The sequence below is a fragment of the Glycine max genome, chromosome 13 (genome assembly GCF_000004515.6).
Source record: "Glycine max cultivar Williams 82 chromosome 13, Glycine_max_v4.0, whole genome shotgun sequence".
Taxonomy (NCBI): domain Eukaryota; kingdom Viridiplantae; phylum Streptophyta; class Magnoliopsida; order Fabales; family Fabaceae; genus Glycine; species Glycine max.
In genome coordinates, this window is record NC_038249.2 from 16,025,745 (window position 1) to 16,045,281 (window position 19,537).

Here is a 19,537-nt window from a genome sequence, read left to right on the forward strand (position 1 = left end):
TTTCCTTTATAGCTTAAGTTACTGACATTGAAATTTAGTGCTTTGATTTAAGGCATTCTGTTTTGCTTTTCTCAATACAATTTCAATCAAGCCATTCTGAGAGTGGTAGATGGAGGTGATTTAATATTACGACCCCATGGCTGAATCCATGCCAACAAAAGGATATCTCACCCACCCAACTAATATGATCTCAAAAAGATGTGCCCAAAAAGGAATCAAATTTAGCAAGGTCATATTCATATTAATTATAGTCCTGAATTTCGTACAGCAAATACTTCCTTATATTAATCATATGAATATAAACTTTTTCATGGACCACAAATGGATCCTATAGACAACACAAACAGTGTTGACTATTGTGATTAACACGATAACTAGTATAATTTATGATGATCACTCGGTTATTAAATACACTAGCAACTCAAACCACATACTCATGATTCAAACTTAATTACTTAAACAAAAAAAAAAAACATAGGTAATAAGGTACTAGCTAGATATTAGGCTTCTATGGGCACTTGAATTTGTTGCCGTGTGTCAACATGTCAGTGTAGCACTTGCCACACTTTTCCCTGTTACCATAAGTTCCAGGAGGAACACATTTGCAGCGGTCACAACAGGTCATGCATGCTCTCATGCACAATCTCTTCCTTGAGTGTAATGAGCACCTATAATCACATAGTGGAATGCAATCTGCACCCACAAGAAAAAATTGCAAAACAATAAGACCACGTGCCATTAATTAATTCACCAGATCTTACTTAACAGTTCAACACGTAAAAACAAATATCACATTAACAATTAGTACAGTTGTTCTTCTCTCACATCCATCATTAGATGTGAAAAAGGATAACAAAGACAAAAAGTTGAAGACGGGTAACAGAGACAAAAGAAAAACAAAAGTAAGGCTTAACTAATTTTTTAATCCATGTATTATAACTTCTCTAAGATTTTTTTTTTCCATTTTTTAATCCATATAGTTCTTCATTTTAATTTTGAAATTATAATTTATACTATATAATAATAATTATAATATGGTTAGCAGTAAGTTGTAAAATAAAAATATTTCAATATAAGATGAGTTATTATCAGAGTGAAGATCTAAAATAAAAACTAAACAGTAATGTAAGAACCTAAAGTAAAACAAAAACATTTTACAGTAATCAAATCAGAATAAATATAAAACATTTCTGTTATGGAATTGCAAACATATTATATTTTATCACACATTTTATCCTCTTTTATTTACAATAATGAAAAGGTTATACAAATTGTTATATAAATACCATTATTCTATGTCTAACGTAAAAATTAAAATAGCACAAAAAATTGTGACAATCATTTCAGTGAACTACAATAGAGACTGCAGAAGAGTTACTAAAGATTATATATATTAAAAAAAAGTTACTAAAGACATAAATGTGGTACCAACTTACCCTTCTTTGATTTCACTACAGGAGCTGGTGGAGATGGAGCAACAGGAGGAGGAGGGTACACCACTGGGGATGTTGGTGTTGGTGGCTTCACTACTGGGGACTGTGGAGGGGGTACCTTAACAGGGGCTGGTGTTGGAGTTGGTGGCTTCACTACTGGGGACTGAGGAGGAGGGGGCACCTTAACAGTTGGTGTGGTCACTGACCCTGGAGGGTAAGATGGTGATTTCACTGGAGAGGCAGGAGTTGGTGCCTTCACTGGTGGAGCAGGTGCAGGAACCTGTACCAAATGACATATTTCTAGCCTTTTAACTACAAAATTTATGTATGCTAATGTCTACATGCATGTATTCACACCTCTTACATTAATGTATTTGTGTATATATGTCACAAAATTAAGATGCAATCTATTACTAAATAATGAATGTATATCTTTGATTGGTTTAAGATACCTTCCATATTTATGTCAAGGAGAGATTGTCCTAGTTAAGAAATTAAGGAGTGAAAGTAATGAAAAATGAAAAAATGGTGTGCTACATTTTAACTATATCTCTACATTTTTCACATTGGTATTTACAAATTGTTTTCTACTTAATTTTTCTTCTGTGTATGGCATTTTAATATAAAGCATTTTCGATGGTACATATATAGTACTGGAATGCCATACACATTGGTGTTGTCAGCTATTGTTTCCTTTTTTTTAGGAGCATCAATAAAGTTTACCACATTAAACAAGCTGGCTAGTTGGACCTCTCTTCAGAAAATAAACAAATCACGCGGATAATGACAAATTAAAAAGAGCAATCATAAATAAGGATGCTTGTATATCAAAGTGATACAAAACAAAATTGAAAGGAAAATTTTTATACGAGTGAACATAGTCAACATACCACTGTCTTGAGATCTTCATCATAGGAAAAAACCTACACAAGAACATAATGGTGAATATTCATACTAAAATAAAAACACTTAAGGTTCTTGGTGTGGATGGGAAAATGATAAGTGTATGAACTATGAAAAGTGGAATAGAAAAGTATACCTTTGTGGCAACCACAAGAAAGATACAAAGAAGAAGAATGGAATTGGAAGCCATTTCTAGGAGGGACCAGAAAAAGGTGGGAAGAAGGGTCAAGAGCTAGTACTAGCTATTCTTCAGTGTTAATTTGTTTGTTCCAAGCAACAACTAGTTGTTGATTTATATAGAGGTGCAAGAATGGGCAAAGAGATGAGAAAAAGTTATGCCCGGTACAAGAAGAAAACGTTTTTAGGGTATAGGCTGGGGTGAATTAATGCCTAGCTGTCACCAAATTAAACTGACTCAAACAGCTTCCACCCACGTGCCTCTAACATTGTGTCTACACAACTAGCATTATCTTAATACATTGTTCTTACAAAGAGTGCGTGTTCCCACTAATGTATGGAGCTCTACACAGGGCCTGTCTTTGAGAATTTGAACCAAAGCCATACTATAGTATATATACTATATAGTAGTCCATAGAAGTTTGGAGCCATGACATATGTTCTGACGAAATCTTGGTTTGACAAACACACACTAGTCAAAGTAATGACATTATTTTGAATTTAATTTGATCGAGATTTATTAAGCTGGTTAAAGTTGAAGAGGTGTTCATCATTTAGTTCAAATTAATTCAAAACATTCAGAGCATGTTAGATTTATAATTGAAAATGCTGCAATGCGAATTTCAATATAAATCAAATAGATTAAAATAAAATAAACATAAAACAGAAAATCTTAATCTGTTGATAAAATAACTTTTTTCTCAAACATAATTTTGTAATAGATTTCAAACATGTCTCTTAAACAAGTGTGTTTTGCAAACTAGTTTGTTACTGTTATTTCAAACATACTATAACTTGCTACTATATTTAGATTATTTGTTTTTCTAATGCAACTACTGTTGAAAGTTAATTTATGAATTTTCTTTAGTCACATTTAACGACTTTCAAAGGTGAGTATACATATAACCAAACACTTTAGTATAAGATGTGTCAAATATTGTCTAGATTGAATTAAGGGTGTGTCTAGATTATAAATGGTAAATCAGTACTTGTTTTAATGAAAAAAAGTAATAATTTTTCACATCTATTCAAATATAATTAATTATATAATCTAATCAAGTCTTTCTTAAAAGCATATTTATAAATAAAAAATTCATCCTTTCAGACATGCACTAAATCGTGATCATAGTTTGATGTCATTGTAATTATGATTTACTTATTTTCATTTCCTATTGATATTTAATCAATGATATTGTACATCCAAGTGATTGATCTTTTGTTGGCATGAATTTTAAATATATAAAGAAAAAAAAGTAATAATTATATTTTACGTGTTTTTAATGGAAAATTAAACTAGCACATATTATATAATACATGAAAAATAAATATTAAGTATTTAATGACTATTTAGCTCAATTTTTTTAAGATAAATAAGCATTCATTTCTTTCAATTTTTTGAAATATTTCTAGAAAATAAGTGATTATTCTTGTAACATTAAGCTTAAAAAACTAAAAAGTATGTATAATGTACTAAAATTATGTTTGTTTTATCACTTGAGATGCGATAACACAAAACTCAATGTACATTCACCTAAAAATAAGAAATGTGATGCTTATGGAAAATAAATACTGGCCTAAGTTAGGACCCAACAATCCAAATATGCACTAATTATTCCGACTCCAAAATCATAAACTAATTTCATATATAAAAAAAAAAAATGAATTTGATGAGTAGCCACTAGCTAGTTGAAGGAACCCTCCTAACTCCTAAGCATATAGTGACATCACCTACCTGGTCTGGTCACAGCTCATAAGATGCAGGGATGTGACTAAAAATGAGGGGCACTATGGCCAAATGGTACTGTCACCCCCGTACCGATCATTTAACCCTTCCTTTCTCAGCTTTTTAAGTCAACTTTATAAAGAGGAAAACAGCTGCATGCAGTAATTTAAAGTTAATAAGATTTGGACATATTTGTCGCAAAATGTAATACTATTAGTATATATGATTAGATAAAAGCTATCAAAATTAATTCTAACTCTTAAAATCAAGATGAAGAATTCGAAAAATAGAAACACATATCTATTATTTTACCTTTTAACGTAAAATTGAAATTGATTGAGAAAATAGAATTTAATCCAAACAAACAGTGAACATGTATCGATTTATTGGTAGGTAATTTATATAAGATTTTAATAAAGTAGTAGATAATTTATAAGTTATTTAAATTTAAAAGTTTTCTCTCACTCTAATGACCTTTCAAAATTCTAGCTCACTTAATTTTTTATTTTAAAAGAAAAATTAAATTACTATGTATGTTCGTGAATTTTATGGTATTTTAATTAAATTTTTAAATTATTTTTTTCAACCTTTTTGTCTAATTATCATTAAAAAAAATAGCTGAAAGACGGGAGTGAATTTTCTGCGGTAAAAACAATACAATCTTATATGTGTACTATTCCAATGTCACCATTAACTTTCTAAAACTTTCATTTTATAACAAAAAAATATTATATTAATAAACTTGAATTGGATAGAATTTTTTTGTCGTGATAATATCATTGCAGAGAGAAAATGAAGATTTATTTCCATCGCAGGACTATTAAAATTATTAAATAAATTTTTGGTTAAATTATAGTTTGATAATTCTTATTTTTTTAGTTTTTATAATTTAAAAATAATTTTTTTAATTTTTATAATTTATATTTTAATTCTCTTTTAATCTTTATAATTTAAAAATATTTTTTTTTATTTTTTATAATTTGTATTTTAATTCTCTTTTAGTTTTTATAGTTTAAAAGTGATATTTTTAATTTTTATAATTTTTATTTTAATTACCTTTTAGTTCTTACTAAAAAAAATATAAAAAAAAATTAGTTATAAATTATTAATTATTTTTTTATTACAAATTATCTTATAATAAATTAATTACAAATTATTCGTTAATATTTTTATAATTAATTATAATTGATAATATTATTTATATTTTGATGATAAGTACTAAATAAAAATTAAAATATAAAATACAAAGACTAAAATATAAGAATCTTAAAACTATAGGACATTTAACCTAAATTTTTTATTATTTTTTATTCATGTAAAATATTTTTAAATTTTGTTAATAATTAATTTTTATAAAAAAATTAACTAATTATTTTTATTTTATTTTATATATATAAGATTAAATTTAAGATAATATTTAAAAAAATTAAATCTAATATAATCTAAACCAATAATTTGTTGATAATTATCAACTAAATTAAAAATGTGAAGTAATTTAAAAGAAAAAGAAGGGGAAAAAAAACAGCTAGCTGCTGCCTGCAATGCAGAAATCGCAATTATCATCAACACCAAGGAGCGATGCAACACTTCTTGATAGTCGTGCCCGATTTGTCATGTCACCTTGTGCTACATCCGTCGATGATGAGTATGACAGCATAAGAATAAAATATGTAAATAAAATTAAAAAGTTAGTAACCAATTTTTCTTTTTTAAGAATTTAATTTCCGTCTAAAGTTACATTATAAATCAACTAGAATTTATACTATACATAAATTGCTTGGTAATGTAATTATTATAAATTTTGAAAATAAATCAACATTAACATGAACTCCATTTTAATATTTATATCTTGATTCTAATTACCTGAATCAACAATATATAAATTTTAATTGAAAAACAATACACTGGTTTTTTCAAGATAAACACAATACACTAGTTATTGTATTTTAATTATGTCCATGCTATTATTACGGACAAGTTGGAAACTTGAAGTACAAGACACGTTACTTGACATGGGTTGACGCAATTCTCTTATAAAACGCCTACCTTTTCGGTAAAAAGAACAATACTTTCTTCCCTTGTTTTTATAAAAAAAAAAAATTCTTCTCTTAAAATAATTATATACAGAGTTAAGTTTTATGTATTAATTGTAAATCATACTACACTTAAAAAATGTAAATTAAAAACTATAATCAGTATGGTGATATTTTTTTATTTTCTTTATATTTGTTTTATTTCTTTATAATAAATATATAAAATATTTTTTAAAAATTTAATTTTTAAATAACCAGATAAATAAAAATTAAAATGTAAACCGATGAAAAAGAAGGACTGAATATGTTCATTTATTTCAATTCATGCGTTGTCAAAACTTGAAGAGCTATTTCTTATGCAAACTATGACGGAGGTTAGGGTGGGGGAGTCCAAAATATCTCACGCTGTAGAAAAGTGTTTCTCATCCGTTAGATATAGTCATTTGAAATTAATGAATGGCATAGATTTATCTTTCTATTTGTATGATTAACCCATTCAATGACTTAAGTTCTATTTATATTTTTCTAAATATAAAGCCGGTTTGATGATAAAAGAGAGAAAAGAAGAGATAGGTTGTGAATTTAAATTTTTCACTAACAAAAATTAATAAATTAATAATTAATATTTATCAATTAAATAAAAATTATATTTGTATTTATTTTTAAGGACGCTACTCAAGTAAGAGTCCTTTCCTTCATGTGAATAATTTTAAATGTAACATTTTCATTGTAATTTCCATTCATATGGTACAATAAAAGAGTTTTGAGAACGAAGGACTATAGAAAAAAAGAAAAAAAAAATTACTTTTAGGGACATTCAGTATTAAAGAAGTTTTTCATGTTCAGAAATCATAATTTTTAATAATCATGACATGAAAATTATATTTTTTTTGAATCAATCAAATTTATTTGATTGATTATTAAAAAAATTTAGATAAATTTTCTAAGAATCTAAGAGTTACACATATTTTTACTAATTATTTAAATTATTTACCATATTATATAATTTAATAAAAAATATAATTTTTTTATCATAATAAAAAAAATTAAACTGAAAAAAATAAAATTTCTAACTCTCTCCATGGAAAAAAATTTCGTGAAAAATTGATTAAAAACATTTTCACAAAATATCTTTTCTAGTAAATTTTATTTTTAAAAAATACCTATCAAACATCAAAAACTAAGATGAGTCTTGATTTGAGTATTTATTTTCTGTTTTTTATTTTTTATTTTCATTTTTTGAAAATAATTTTTATTTTTAAATTTTCAAGATTTAAAAAATATTTATCAACAAAAAAATACTCTAAAGTGTTATCATATTTTCACTTATTTAGAAAAATTAAAAACATTTGTTGTTTTTAATTTTGAGTCTATTTTTTAAAATATTTTTCGATAAAATATTTTTTTAAAATTTGAAACAAAAATATTTTTACTCTTATATTCTATTTTTTTAAAAAAATAAAAACAGAAGCAAATCAAACAAAACACCACCTAAATTTTTTAACCTATGATTCTAAAAAAACAAAAAATCTTTCTCCTATCAAACGTCCTCTTTAGCAAATTGCTCGATGAAATACGATTCAAACAAATAAGTGCCTTCATATGTATCTATCACTAGATAGGGTAGTTGTCAAACTCAAACATGTTAAATTGATATTGGTAAATGAGTAATAGCGTAAACATCATCCAACGTTCGGAGTAGGACATGTGATATCATGTGCAATGTCCAACAGCCTCAATCAGAATGGTCGACATGTCTTTGCGGTCAGATTTAGGGATGACAGTAAAATCGAGACAAATTGACAAAAGCGGTTACTTTTAGAAATTTATTTTTAAAATGGGTCTGTTTTGAAAAAAAAATTAGGAGAAGGTAACTTTTTGGAGGCATTTTACTAGTCATGTTGGCGAGTTGGACAGGTAACGGGTAATGGAGAATGCTCCATTGGAGTTGGCGAGATATAGATCACTTGACGTATTATTCCGTTCGTAATGACGAAATGTTATTTTATATAGAAAATTTTTTGAACTTAAAATAGATATAATTTTTTATAAAAATATTCGTTTAAGATTTATAATATGTCAAAATACTCAAAATTAAGTGATAAATTCTCCACCACCAACCACATAATTGGTGAAATGCCTCCAAAAAAATAACTCTCTCTAGAAAAAGTTTCAAAATAAATCATTTTACAAATAAGTTTATGAAAGGAACTCGCTAGAGTCAATTTGCCTAAAATCGACCCATGTCCGTTTTGCTTATATCATATTTTTTCCAACTAGATCTGAGTGCTGGAGTTATTAATTACTGCAACTTTAAATTAAATAAAACAAGAATGCATGCTGGACCTCTTTATTAATGCACTCTTTCCATTATTTCGGAAGGAGATTTCGTTATTTAATTACACACTACTAGTACAGTACTGTATATATTAATAGAAACACTATAAATATGATACGTCTTTACACTTACAAAATGGTTGAATATGATAAGCTTATTAGTTATCGAATAATAAATGTTTGACATATTTGTACACACGCGCAATTGCAATTATTATTGAATATCAAATTATCAATAGTAAGTACTAAGTACTAAGTACAACGAAATTCAATAAAATTTGATCGATTCTTTTCCGTTCTCCCACCAAGGAAAATCACCACCATCCAAATCTTAGATTGTTACTAATTATACAAGTCTAATTATCAAATTAATAGAGCAATATCATCCTAAGCAAGAACCTGGGAAAAAAACGTTCTATTTTTCTTTATAAAATTTAAAGTGTTTTGTTAATATATATATTTAAAATATCAAATTATGTTTAGCACCATTAAACAAAACGTGCTTGATCAATTCATTTTAATGTGTTTATAGCTAGCACATGAGGAAAACAGATACGACTAGATTATAATTGTTTTACAAACCGAATCAATGACCAATATATCTCTTTCTTTCTTCCTAATTAATCCGAATTCTAATATGCCTCGTTGCCAACATTGATTGGCATGTCAACAAGGTTACCATAGGATTCCCATGGTTATATGAAAAAATATTTATTCTTAACAGTGTGCTGCATCTATATTCAATAACAAAACGCATGTCCATAAAATTAAGGTTTTTCTTTCTTTATTTTATTTTCAGTAAGTCCTTAATTATTCAAAGACCCATTGCCAACCTAGCATTAGCAAGACCATTCCATGATGGGACAGGACAACCGCATTACCAAATCCTGACTTTTTATTGTTTGGGCCATTGTCCCCTCTGGGGTATGTAGTCATGATGTTAATATTTTTTTAAAAGAATTATTATTATTATCCACATGCTTGAGCAAACAAATATTCGTCTAATTCAACGCTATTTAATTTTACAATAATTTATTTATTCTAAGAAAATAAGTTTTTAGAAGTATGAGAAAATGCGTACCACTTTTGTTCCACCATGCATTAGGGGAGGTGCATGCCCTTCAACTATCATAATGAAAATAAGTACATGTTTAAATATCCGCTACATTTCTTTTAAAATTATCATAAGATAAAAAAGATATAAAGAATTTAAAAAAAAACTTCAATACCCAAAAATACATTCAAAGCGTTTATTAAAATATAAACTTAGACTGCTGGTTAAGGCAGTACTACACATTTACACACACTCACACACACACACATATTCATTTTTAGGGTAGCATGCATGTAAGTATGTAACTCGATCATGTTCAAAACATTTGTTTGTTTTTAGTGCTTGTAATTTTAAAATGTTCATTTTTTATTTTAAACTTATTTAAATCATTTTACACCTTTTTATAAAGTACTATCTAAAACATTTAATAATTAAAAGTGACGTATTCTAAACTTAGAGAGAGAAAAAATCTTAAAATAGAAAGACTGAACAGAAACTAAAAGATAAATTTTTAAAATTATACAAGCACCAAAAATATTTTTACCCAAATTTCCAAGTTTTCACCAGCTCAACTCTTGCTGTAGGTCTGATGTTCTCATGTACATCAGTACATGTACAACGGGTCCATTATCCAAAGCAAGCATGCAGACACGAAATTTTATTTTGTAAAAAGTTTGTTGACATGACAAAAAAGAGGGTGACCCCAATTATTTGATAAGTCAATCTTAGGGGACGTGCATGTTGTTGAGCACAAATTGGTATTCATCAAAGTCAATCTCCAACCATAATTTATCTTTTTTTTAACACTTATAAGTGGGTTCTTACATATTATTAATTTTTTTACAATTTAAATAACTCTTTTTTTAACATATCAGCTTTCAAAAAATTGCTAAATGAGTCTTACAGATACAAAATCATTACATTTTATTCAATTATTTTTGTTAGTTGTTTCTTTAATTAATATTACTGTTAATAATTTGACAAAAAAAAGTATAAAAGATAAGAAGTGAGCTCAAATAAACACTTGCTGCTCGAAGAATGCTTAAATTAATACACACAAATTCGAATGTAAAAGTCTTATTTATCATCATGGTTTGATAAGCAAAAATAATACAAGCACTTTAGTTGGAGGTGTCTTAGTGTTATTTTTACTCCATGTTTTCATATACTACTCCATGTTTTTTTAACGCACTGATACAAATGAAATAAATTATAAAATAAATATAAAATTTGTTAGTTTATCAGGAATTAAAAAATATCAATAATTAAAAATAAAATTATTCTTTTATTAAAAATTAATAAAATAAATTATCATAAAAATAAACATATAATTTAAATATTTATTAAGGATAAAAATATATTTTAAGTTTAATTTTATACCTTTGAATTAAGGTGATAACTAATAATTAATGTGACTAGCAATTTAGCCTAAAATTGAAACTTTTGACTGCAAAGAGAAATGACGTCAACACTTCTATAAGTGCTGTTGCACTCTCTTTTATGACAAAAAATGGTGTATTCTCCACGTATTAAAGCAATCATTTTTTTAGTTGACTAAGGTTATGTGTGTGTAATAATTAAAAACGTACTTTTGAAAATTGCAATGCACATTTTAGGGGTGTTTTCGTGTAAAGATTTAGACGAATTCAAATTGACTTAAATTAATTTAAATAATTTGAGTTGAGTTTTTTTTTATTGAAGTTAAATTTGACCTAACTCATTTAAATTGTTAAGTTCTAAGTTGTGTAACAAGTTTTAATATTTAAACTGATTAATTTATTAATTTGTATTAAATTATTATTATTATTATTAAATTTATAAAAATCAATTATTATTATTATTAGACTTAGTAATCAAGAGTAACACAATCTCTTCTTTTCTCATTTCTCATGATTTCACTTAATCAATCTTAAGAATTTAGAATTTTAACTCCCAAGGGTAGTAGAACATCTATTTTACTTTTAAATTTATTTCAAAATTATTTTAAATTTAATTAAAGTTTCAACTACACTACTCATTTGACTATTTGATAATATTAGAATTTTTAAACTATCTTGTAATAGTTTTAGTTTTTGGGTTTTAAAACTTTGTAAGTGTGCGGTTCTTGAATTTATTTATTATATTTCAAATTTTAAACAATATTAAATATAATATAATATATTAGTTTATGTGATGATGATAATAATAATTTGATTCTTCTCCTTATTTTTGAAACTATGTTTGATATTCTCTTTAATAAAAATGCTAGCTCATAAAAAATATTATTTTAAAAAATAATTGATAAATTTAAATGGTCTGGCCCATAAATCTAAGAGTTGAGTTGAGTTTTAATTTTTTTTTCTTAAAAAACTGATCAAACTAACTCATTTAAATTTAATTAAATTGAGTTATAGGTTTCACCAAACCCAATCCGTATACATTCGTAACCCACTTTCAATTTCTAAACACAACATGAAAGGGAAAACAGGGCTCGTCCTAGGAGCTGTTTTCCGATGCGATTGTCGAGGCCCCATGACTAAAGGGGGCCAAAAAAAAATTAGATAGCTGAGGAGGGAACAAAATTCAGTTCTTTTTAGAGACAACTATATCTTGTCGGCTTTTCTTACATTCCTTTAATTATTAAATTTTAACTTTTTCAAGCATTAAAATTAATAAAATTTCAATTTCTAAAAAAATTAAATATTTATTTATATGTAATATTTTATATTTATATATATATATATATATATATTTATGAGTAGAGAAAATATTTTAAATGTAATAAAATATGAGTTTAATTATCATTTATAAAATAATTTTCACCGTCTTTTAATTATAAATCACTTATGATATGATTTTTAAGATATTTATCATAAAAATTAACAAATTTATCATCCATAATAAGATTTGATTCAATGATAATATAAAATTATTTTATAGTATCAAACATAGTCTATTTTCTCATAAAATATATTATTTTTAATGAAATTATATCTATTTTTATATGAAATGTATTTTTATCATACTTATACAAAGAGAACTCCTGTCTATTGTTTCTCTGTGAGCCCATGAAAGATCCATAAAATATATTATTGCATTCAAACACTTTTATTTCGGAATAAAATTCTTTCTAAGCAAGTTGGTCTGCATTTTTTTACCCCATCAAGAGCATATCAATGTGAAAAGAATGATATTTGTTTTAAAAATTTTAAATGAACTTTTGACTAATGCTTTATGAGAAGACGACAGCCAATTTCAAATAATTTTATTTATTTCAATGTTATTTTCTGTTGCTGTCTGATTTCTTTCTTAGTGTTAATTATTTAATTACTTTCTCGTGCAAGTATTGATGATTATTCTTGTTATAGTAATCCAGATAAATCAAACAAGGAACATGTGCTTGCCAATGAATTATAGGGTATCATGTATTAAAAAAAAAAAGTGCACGGTACCAACATGCTCTACATATATATGATATAGTATAAGCCTTTGCCATTTAAAATTGTCTCTCGTACACTATTTTCATTATTTCAACAATGCATTAGAACATGTTAATTTATGATAATTCTGGTTTTCAAAGGGAATGTATAAAAATGTTCTAGAGAAAAAAACGAGGTAATATTTATGTTGTTGGAGTTTCTAACCGGAAATTTAAGGTATTTATCTATTATTTTTTGGTTTAAATAAACATTTAGTTCTTATATGTGACACTCATTTATGAATCAGTCCCAAAAAGAGAAATTGAAATGATAGTCTCTATATAACCACAACCTTGTTAATACATTGGTCTCTTAATAAAGGTGGATAAAGAGTAAAGACTAAAATTTTGTCTTTCTGTTTCGAATAAAATTTCTTCCAATAAAAATATATGTAGTCTATATTAAAAATAAACTAAAATTAAACTTATGTTATTTATTTTTTTATACAGAGACGGATTCTTAGATGAGTGTTACTTATAAGAATTAAATGATTATTTATCTATTTATGTTAATTGTTGGAATTTTTAAATGTTAGTTATTCTTGGGAAGTTCAGTTTTCAATTTTTTTTTTATATTCTTTATAAAGTATTTGGTGTTCTCCCTTGGCCATCCAATAACTAGTCGATAAGTTAAGCAATGTGTGATTGAGGTGATGTTTCCTTGAAACATCATTATTTGGGATCTGATGCTATAATCTACTATTTTAGTGGAACATTACATATACAATATTGATTCTTCATCACCATAGTCTATACACTATAGCATAGATTTTTTTCTTCTATAATGATTCATGAATAAGACATAAACGCGGGTTTGTTCGGAATAAAAACATGAAGAGAACATGAGATGTAAAAAGAAGAAACAGAGACCAATGGGAAGAGCTTTCTGACTTTCTCCCTCAAGTAACACAGGAGTAATAACTACTACAACTTGAAAGACGTCCACATTGCAATGTGCATGTGTTTTTCTTTCTTTTAGGTTCTCGCTTCTAAACATTTTTTTTTAAGTGTATCCTCTCTTAAGACACAATTTGATATTAAAGGTTAATAATTATTTCTAAGAAATGTTAAAAAATATTCAAGTTTTATATTGACTGTGTCACACTTTGAAATATAACTTATATAATATGTTAATTTTCATATTAAAACCAATTGACATGAAATAAAATTGTTCAATAGATATATAAGTTCACATTATTTTGTAATGAGAAGCACTCACCATTTGTTTACCACATTATCTTTTATGTTAACTTTAACTATCGGTTTAAGGATTTAATATTGATTTATTAGTGTTTGATGATATACGGACCCCGAGGGTATGTGAACCTAATATTCACCTTTCTCTTTCCCTAAGGTCATAAAAGAGAATCGCAACTCTCAACTCCTTCCCTGATGATCCCCTTTCCCTCAATGTCATCGTCGTTGTTTTTTTACTTTTCTTCTTTATGTTTCAATTGTAGCTTTTTGATTTTAGATCTTACCTTTATTTTTGAAATCTGAGTTTCTCAAATATGATTGCAGGCTTGGTAATCGTCGCTGGAATGTAATTGTCGGAGAAGTTCAGGTCCCCAAAGTGGTGTGTGCAGAACTCGCTGGAGAAGAGGAAAGAAAAGGTGTTGGTGGTGGGGAGAAAAAATAAAATGAAAGTCCACCGTCGGATATCACCTTCGACGGCGGTGACTAGTGGTCGAAAAATTTACCAGTGAGACTTTTCAGGATCAGGTGTGGCATGACCCACAATAACTAGATTGATGTAGTGGTTAAAAATAATAATCCATGATAGACCTCTTAATAAGGTGGTCCATGCTAGACATCATTACTATATATTAAATTTGATTTCAATTGTTAATTTTTGAAACAGCCATACTGTGTATAGGTTGGTTATTTGTATATTTGTATTAGTTTGAAGGTTCGTTTATTGAGAGTTAATTTCTTTTATATATTTCTTGACATTGATTCTGGTATTTTGATAAAGTAATGTTTGAGTTTTGAGTGTGTGTCACCATGAATGAATTGAGATGTTAGTAAACATTGATTCTGAAATTTTTAGTAATGTTGTTGGGTAGTTGTGAATTTGATTATTATAATTAGTTACTATGTATGAAGCATTGATGTTTCCTTTTGGCACTTTTGTTGAGGTGTTTTGACTGGTTCATGTGTAGAAATAGTTGTTTGAATTTGATGAAATGCATATTATAGCATGACTAGTAGTGTAGTTTTGTAGTTTGATTTGGTTTGTTATGATATTATGTATTGTTAATGGTTGTGGTTTCTAATAATTTTGGACTAGTGTTGTTTGTATTTGGAATTGTTGTGGTTTGTGTATGTTCACTGATTGAATTGCCGTAGTGGTCTTAGAGGAAGAATTCATTGATGTGGTTGGTATGGTTTAGATAATGTGAATGATGATGAGGTATTGATGTGGTAATTAAAATGGATTTGTATTTTGCAGATGCAAGTTGGTAATGGCTCCAACTAAAATGGCCATCCATTTTGGTAGAGCCTTTGGTGTCGCAACAGATAAGTTCCGGTGATACATATCAAATTGGTAATGACCCCAAACATGGTCGTGTAGGAAATTTGGTTGTTGGTTAAAAGGTGATGAAATGTTCCGATTATATGTGAATCATGGAGTATGAATTGTTAGAGAATCTAACCACTTTATTTAGTAGGTATGTGAGTGTATTTAAATGGGAACTCTCTTGGCATGTATCACATTTTATCCCAATGTATCTTTATTTTAATTAATTTTACATAGCAGGTGGACTGGTGGAGCTAAGCTATAGTCACAGACTCAGGCCCCACCCACGCATAGGACTATAGGAGACATGGGCTAAATAGGGCTGTTACTTCCTGCACCTTAAAGTTACTTTGTTTGGGGTCTGTTGTATATGTGAACATTTCACAACAAGGTGTTGAACATAAATGTTTTTTTAAAAATAAAAATAAAAATATAGAAGGAATGTATTTTACCGAAATATGGAGGTATATACATCAATTTGGCATTTTAATATGAGTTTGCATTATTTCGACCTTCTTTTTTGTGTATCGTTGTATTTGTCTATTGGTTCAATTAATTTAATTTTGAAAGTATAATCAGTTGTTAGACATATGATATGAGCAGTATTTTGAAATAGTTGACATTGAAAAAATATATATGAATAAAGACAAATAATATGAATATATTATATATATTTTGTCATTTTGTTTTGAAACTAAAACAAACCACTTATCATAAGCTAATGACCTAAAAATGAATTAGGAACACTGTAGATGCTTACGTTATTTTTTATCATGTTAGCGTATATATATTAAATATTGAATAATAATAGTAACTTTTTTATAAGTCTAAATTATATATATATATATATATATATATATATACATATTTTGACGGATCCATAAATTTTATAAGGGAGTTGGGAATTATTTTTTTTTCATTATAATTGTTTAAGTTTTAATAAATAATAATTGTTAAAAAATTAATTTTGTTACACATAAAATTAAAACTAATTGGAACTAATTTTTTGTTTAGTATTTGTGAGTATACATTACAAAGAAAATTCTCTAATTTTTATATTGTGTTCATAACTTTTTTCTTTGTTACATACATATATGTAAAATTAAATGTATTTAGTTATAAATAATAACTATTTTAAATTAAGTTAATTAATTTTAATTATTGTTGCGTAATTAACTGGTTTTCAGTTAATACAACAAGTCCAAAGTGAATTTTGTGAAGCCTCAGACCAATAAAGTAAAAAACATTACTAAAGAAGTCACGAAAAAATGAGAATTACATACGCCCAATCGGTCTAGTCACAAGACAAGAAAGGATTGTTTAGCACATGGCCTTTATGCACAGGTGAGGCCATGACTGTAGCTTAACTCCATGTGGAATTTATCAATAATTTAAATAAGAACAAATTGGGATATCGTGTTGTACATGTGAAGAGAGTCCTTGAATTTTGAACGCATAACATGATACATCACAATTAAGTTGATTTGTTGCCCTAGCGTGTATATAATTTAAATTGAAATGAGGTGTTTGAAGGATAACAAGTTATAAGGTTTCTTGATGCTGAAATCATGAGCAACCATGAAAGCATGTTATCAATCTAAAATTGTAATCAGAATTAAGGAATAAACATATATTAAGATATTTAACATGCCATATGTCGTTTAACGGACACTGCAATGTCGTCTTCATGACTAGGTTTGATAAGGTGCAGGACATCACCCTCTACCAACTTGAATGTTTTACAAAACTAGTACCACCCAATCCCAAACATACCATTCCCACGATACCAAAAGATTTTCCAGCATTTAACGCTACCAAAAGTCTTGTATGTTGTCGCCAAAAAATACAATTTTCTTCCCCTTGGTTTTGTCTATTAAGATGTTGGCAGAGAAAAAATTCCCATGTTTGTCTTCAATGATAACAGTTACACCTAGAGTTTTTCCCTATTTCTTATAGAAGAACCGTGGAATCTTTACCGTTATCTGGTAAAATAATTTGAACAGGTATGCTAATGTTTTGGAAAAATCGGGTTGTATAGAAAAAAAAAAAAAAAGAGATTGGAATGTGTATTGATGTCAAAGCTGAAAACTTACATCGTTGCTTCCAATGATGACAGCAAAGTTGGCTTTAACACGATTCTCTGCAATTTTTGATTGCCATTGTTATCTCTGCAAGAAGGCTTGTATCTGTTGTGGAGTCGGATAAGAAGAACAAGTGATAGTAGAGAGTGTTTCGATCGGTTGGTGGTAAGTAGGGCAAGGTGACTTGTTTCTCCATTTCCCGGGTAATTACAAAAGTTATTTAATGAGTTGACATGATATTAGGGCATATTTTGTACACATCTGCACTTGCATAGGTGTGATTTGAGGGATTTGACCATCATAGCATTATAGTATCTAGTAAAACAACCTTTTTCTGACTTTGAAAAGCAGACCTTCGACGTGGGAAACCAAAATTCTACAATAGAGGTTTCGTGTCTGAACATGAATTCAGCCTTTTGTAAAAGTTAACTTTTATGTTGTTATATAAATCAATAGCCATCCTAGAGACCAGCCTGTACTGTGCTGTGGTAATTCCAAAAGTCCCACTTTTAAAAACAAGGAATATAAATTATGTTCGTTGGATTATAGTTAGCAATTTGAACCGATGATGCCTTTTTTGTCTACAGTTGTCCTATTATAGTTAGCAATTTTTAGGTTTTTTACTATAGTTGGTGTAGTGTTTTAAAAGGTTAGTGTTGTGCATTAGGATTTTTTTTTTTTAGGATAAACGCATGTATTACATTGATTTATTTTTTATTATAGTCTCATAACGGAGATTTGCGTTTAATGAATGATTATGGGTTTCATTTGTGATTGGTAATTAATACTACCTACGGTGTCATGTTTAAGAAAAATATTTAAGCACATTTAAAAGTAGTTTAGAACTTTATCAGTTGGCCAAATTTAATTAGTCTAACTCATTTAAAAATTTATCAAGTTGTTCCTTAAGGATTTTGTTTATAGACCGGGGGGAGTGCAACATGTATAAATAACTATTTAAATAATTATTAGGAAAAAAATTGTTCAATTTATCACAACTATGCTATGGACTTGATTATTTATAATTATTTATAAAAATTATAGTGTATAAAGATAAATGCTCTTGTGACAATTTTTTATAATTGTTATGGACTTGATTATTTATCACCACTATGCTATGGACTTGATTATTCATAATTTATCACCAACTATGCTATGGACTTGGTTATAATTGTATTACAATAAAAAATTTACTGGATCCCATATGTTATTGTCAATTGCAGAAAAGCACATCCCCCAATTTGCTATTACTAGAAAAAAAATTAAGGTTCGGGGGAAAAGTGTACAATAATATGACTATCTAACAATCCCTGACTAAGAAGAGAGAGTGGTGGGCATGACAAATCTAGAAATTTCAATAAATAACATAAACATGTAACGAAAGAAGACTTTCACAGGAGTCTCTTCTCTTTAAAGTGAGGGAGCACATAAACAAGACTTTCACACGAGTCTCTTCTCTTCTCTACGAAGGCTCTCCTTTCATTTGGTTCCTTAATTTAAGAATGTTATGTGTTAATTTTTTGAAGTAGGATTTAAATCTCACAAGTTATCCTTGCAATTGCAATTCTTATCTGCCATACACTTGAATCATGTTATCAATTTTAGTAAATAATAATTCTTTATTTTATTATCATAAATTTTATCAAATTATTATATTGTTAATTTGACAAGTGGTTGATTAAATATAATTTTTTTTAACATGATACAAATTATGATAATGAGAAACAAATTCTTTATAATTTTAATGTAAATTATTGTTGATTATAAGATTATTGTGAATTGGATAAACATTAACAAATCTCATTTATTAATTTTCAT

The 19,537-nt window shown here is 27.4% G+C and overlaps 1 protein-coding gene and 1 long non-coding RNA gene across 4 annotated transcripts; one reads left to right on the forward strand and one right to left on the reverse strand.

The window, feature by feature from the left end:
• Positions 1-261: 261 nt before the first annotated feature.
• Positions 262-2,607, reverse strand: GASA21 (gibberellin-regulated protein 21). Its single transcript, NM_001248895.2, has 4 exons — positions 2,473-2,607; positions 2,324-2,356; positions 1,437-1,713; positions 262-693 (listed from the first exon to the last, which is right to left on the reverse strand). Exons 1-4 carry the CDS (start codon positions 2,524-2,526, stop codon positions 509-511), a joined length of 549 nt encoding a protein of 182 aa, NP_001235824.1. The 5' UTR covers positions 2,527-2,607; the 3' UTR covers positions 262-508.
• Positions 2,608-14,421: 11,814 nt separating this feature from the next.
• Positions 14,422-16,213, forward strand: LOC100801383 (uncharacterized). Of its 3 annotated transcripts, none has more exons than XR_417393.4 (3): positions 14,422-14,529; positions 14,639-14,839; positions 15,570-16,213. It is a non-coding gene; the product is annotated as an uncharacterized lncRNA (long non-coding RNA). The 3 variants fall into 3 exon arrangements; XR_003263807.2 differs by having other exon boundaries at positions 14,430-14,839; positions 15,570-15,789; positions 15,879-16,213; XR_003263806.2 differs by having other exon boundaries at positions 14,443-14,839.
• The last annotated feature ends 3,324 nt before the right edge of the window (positions 16,214-19,537 follow it).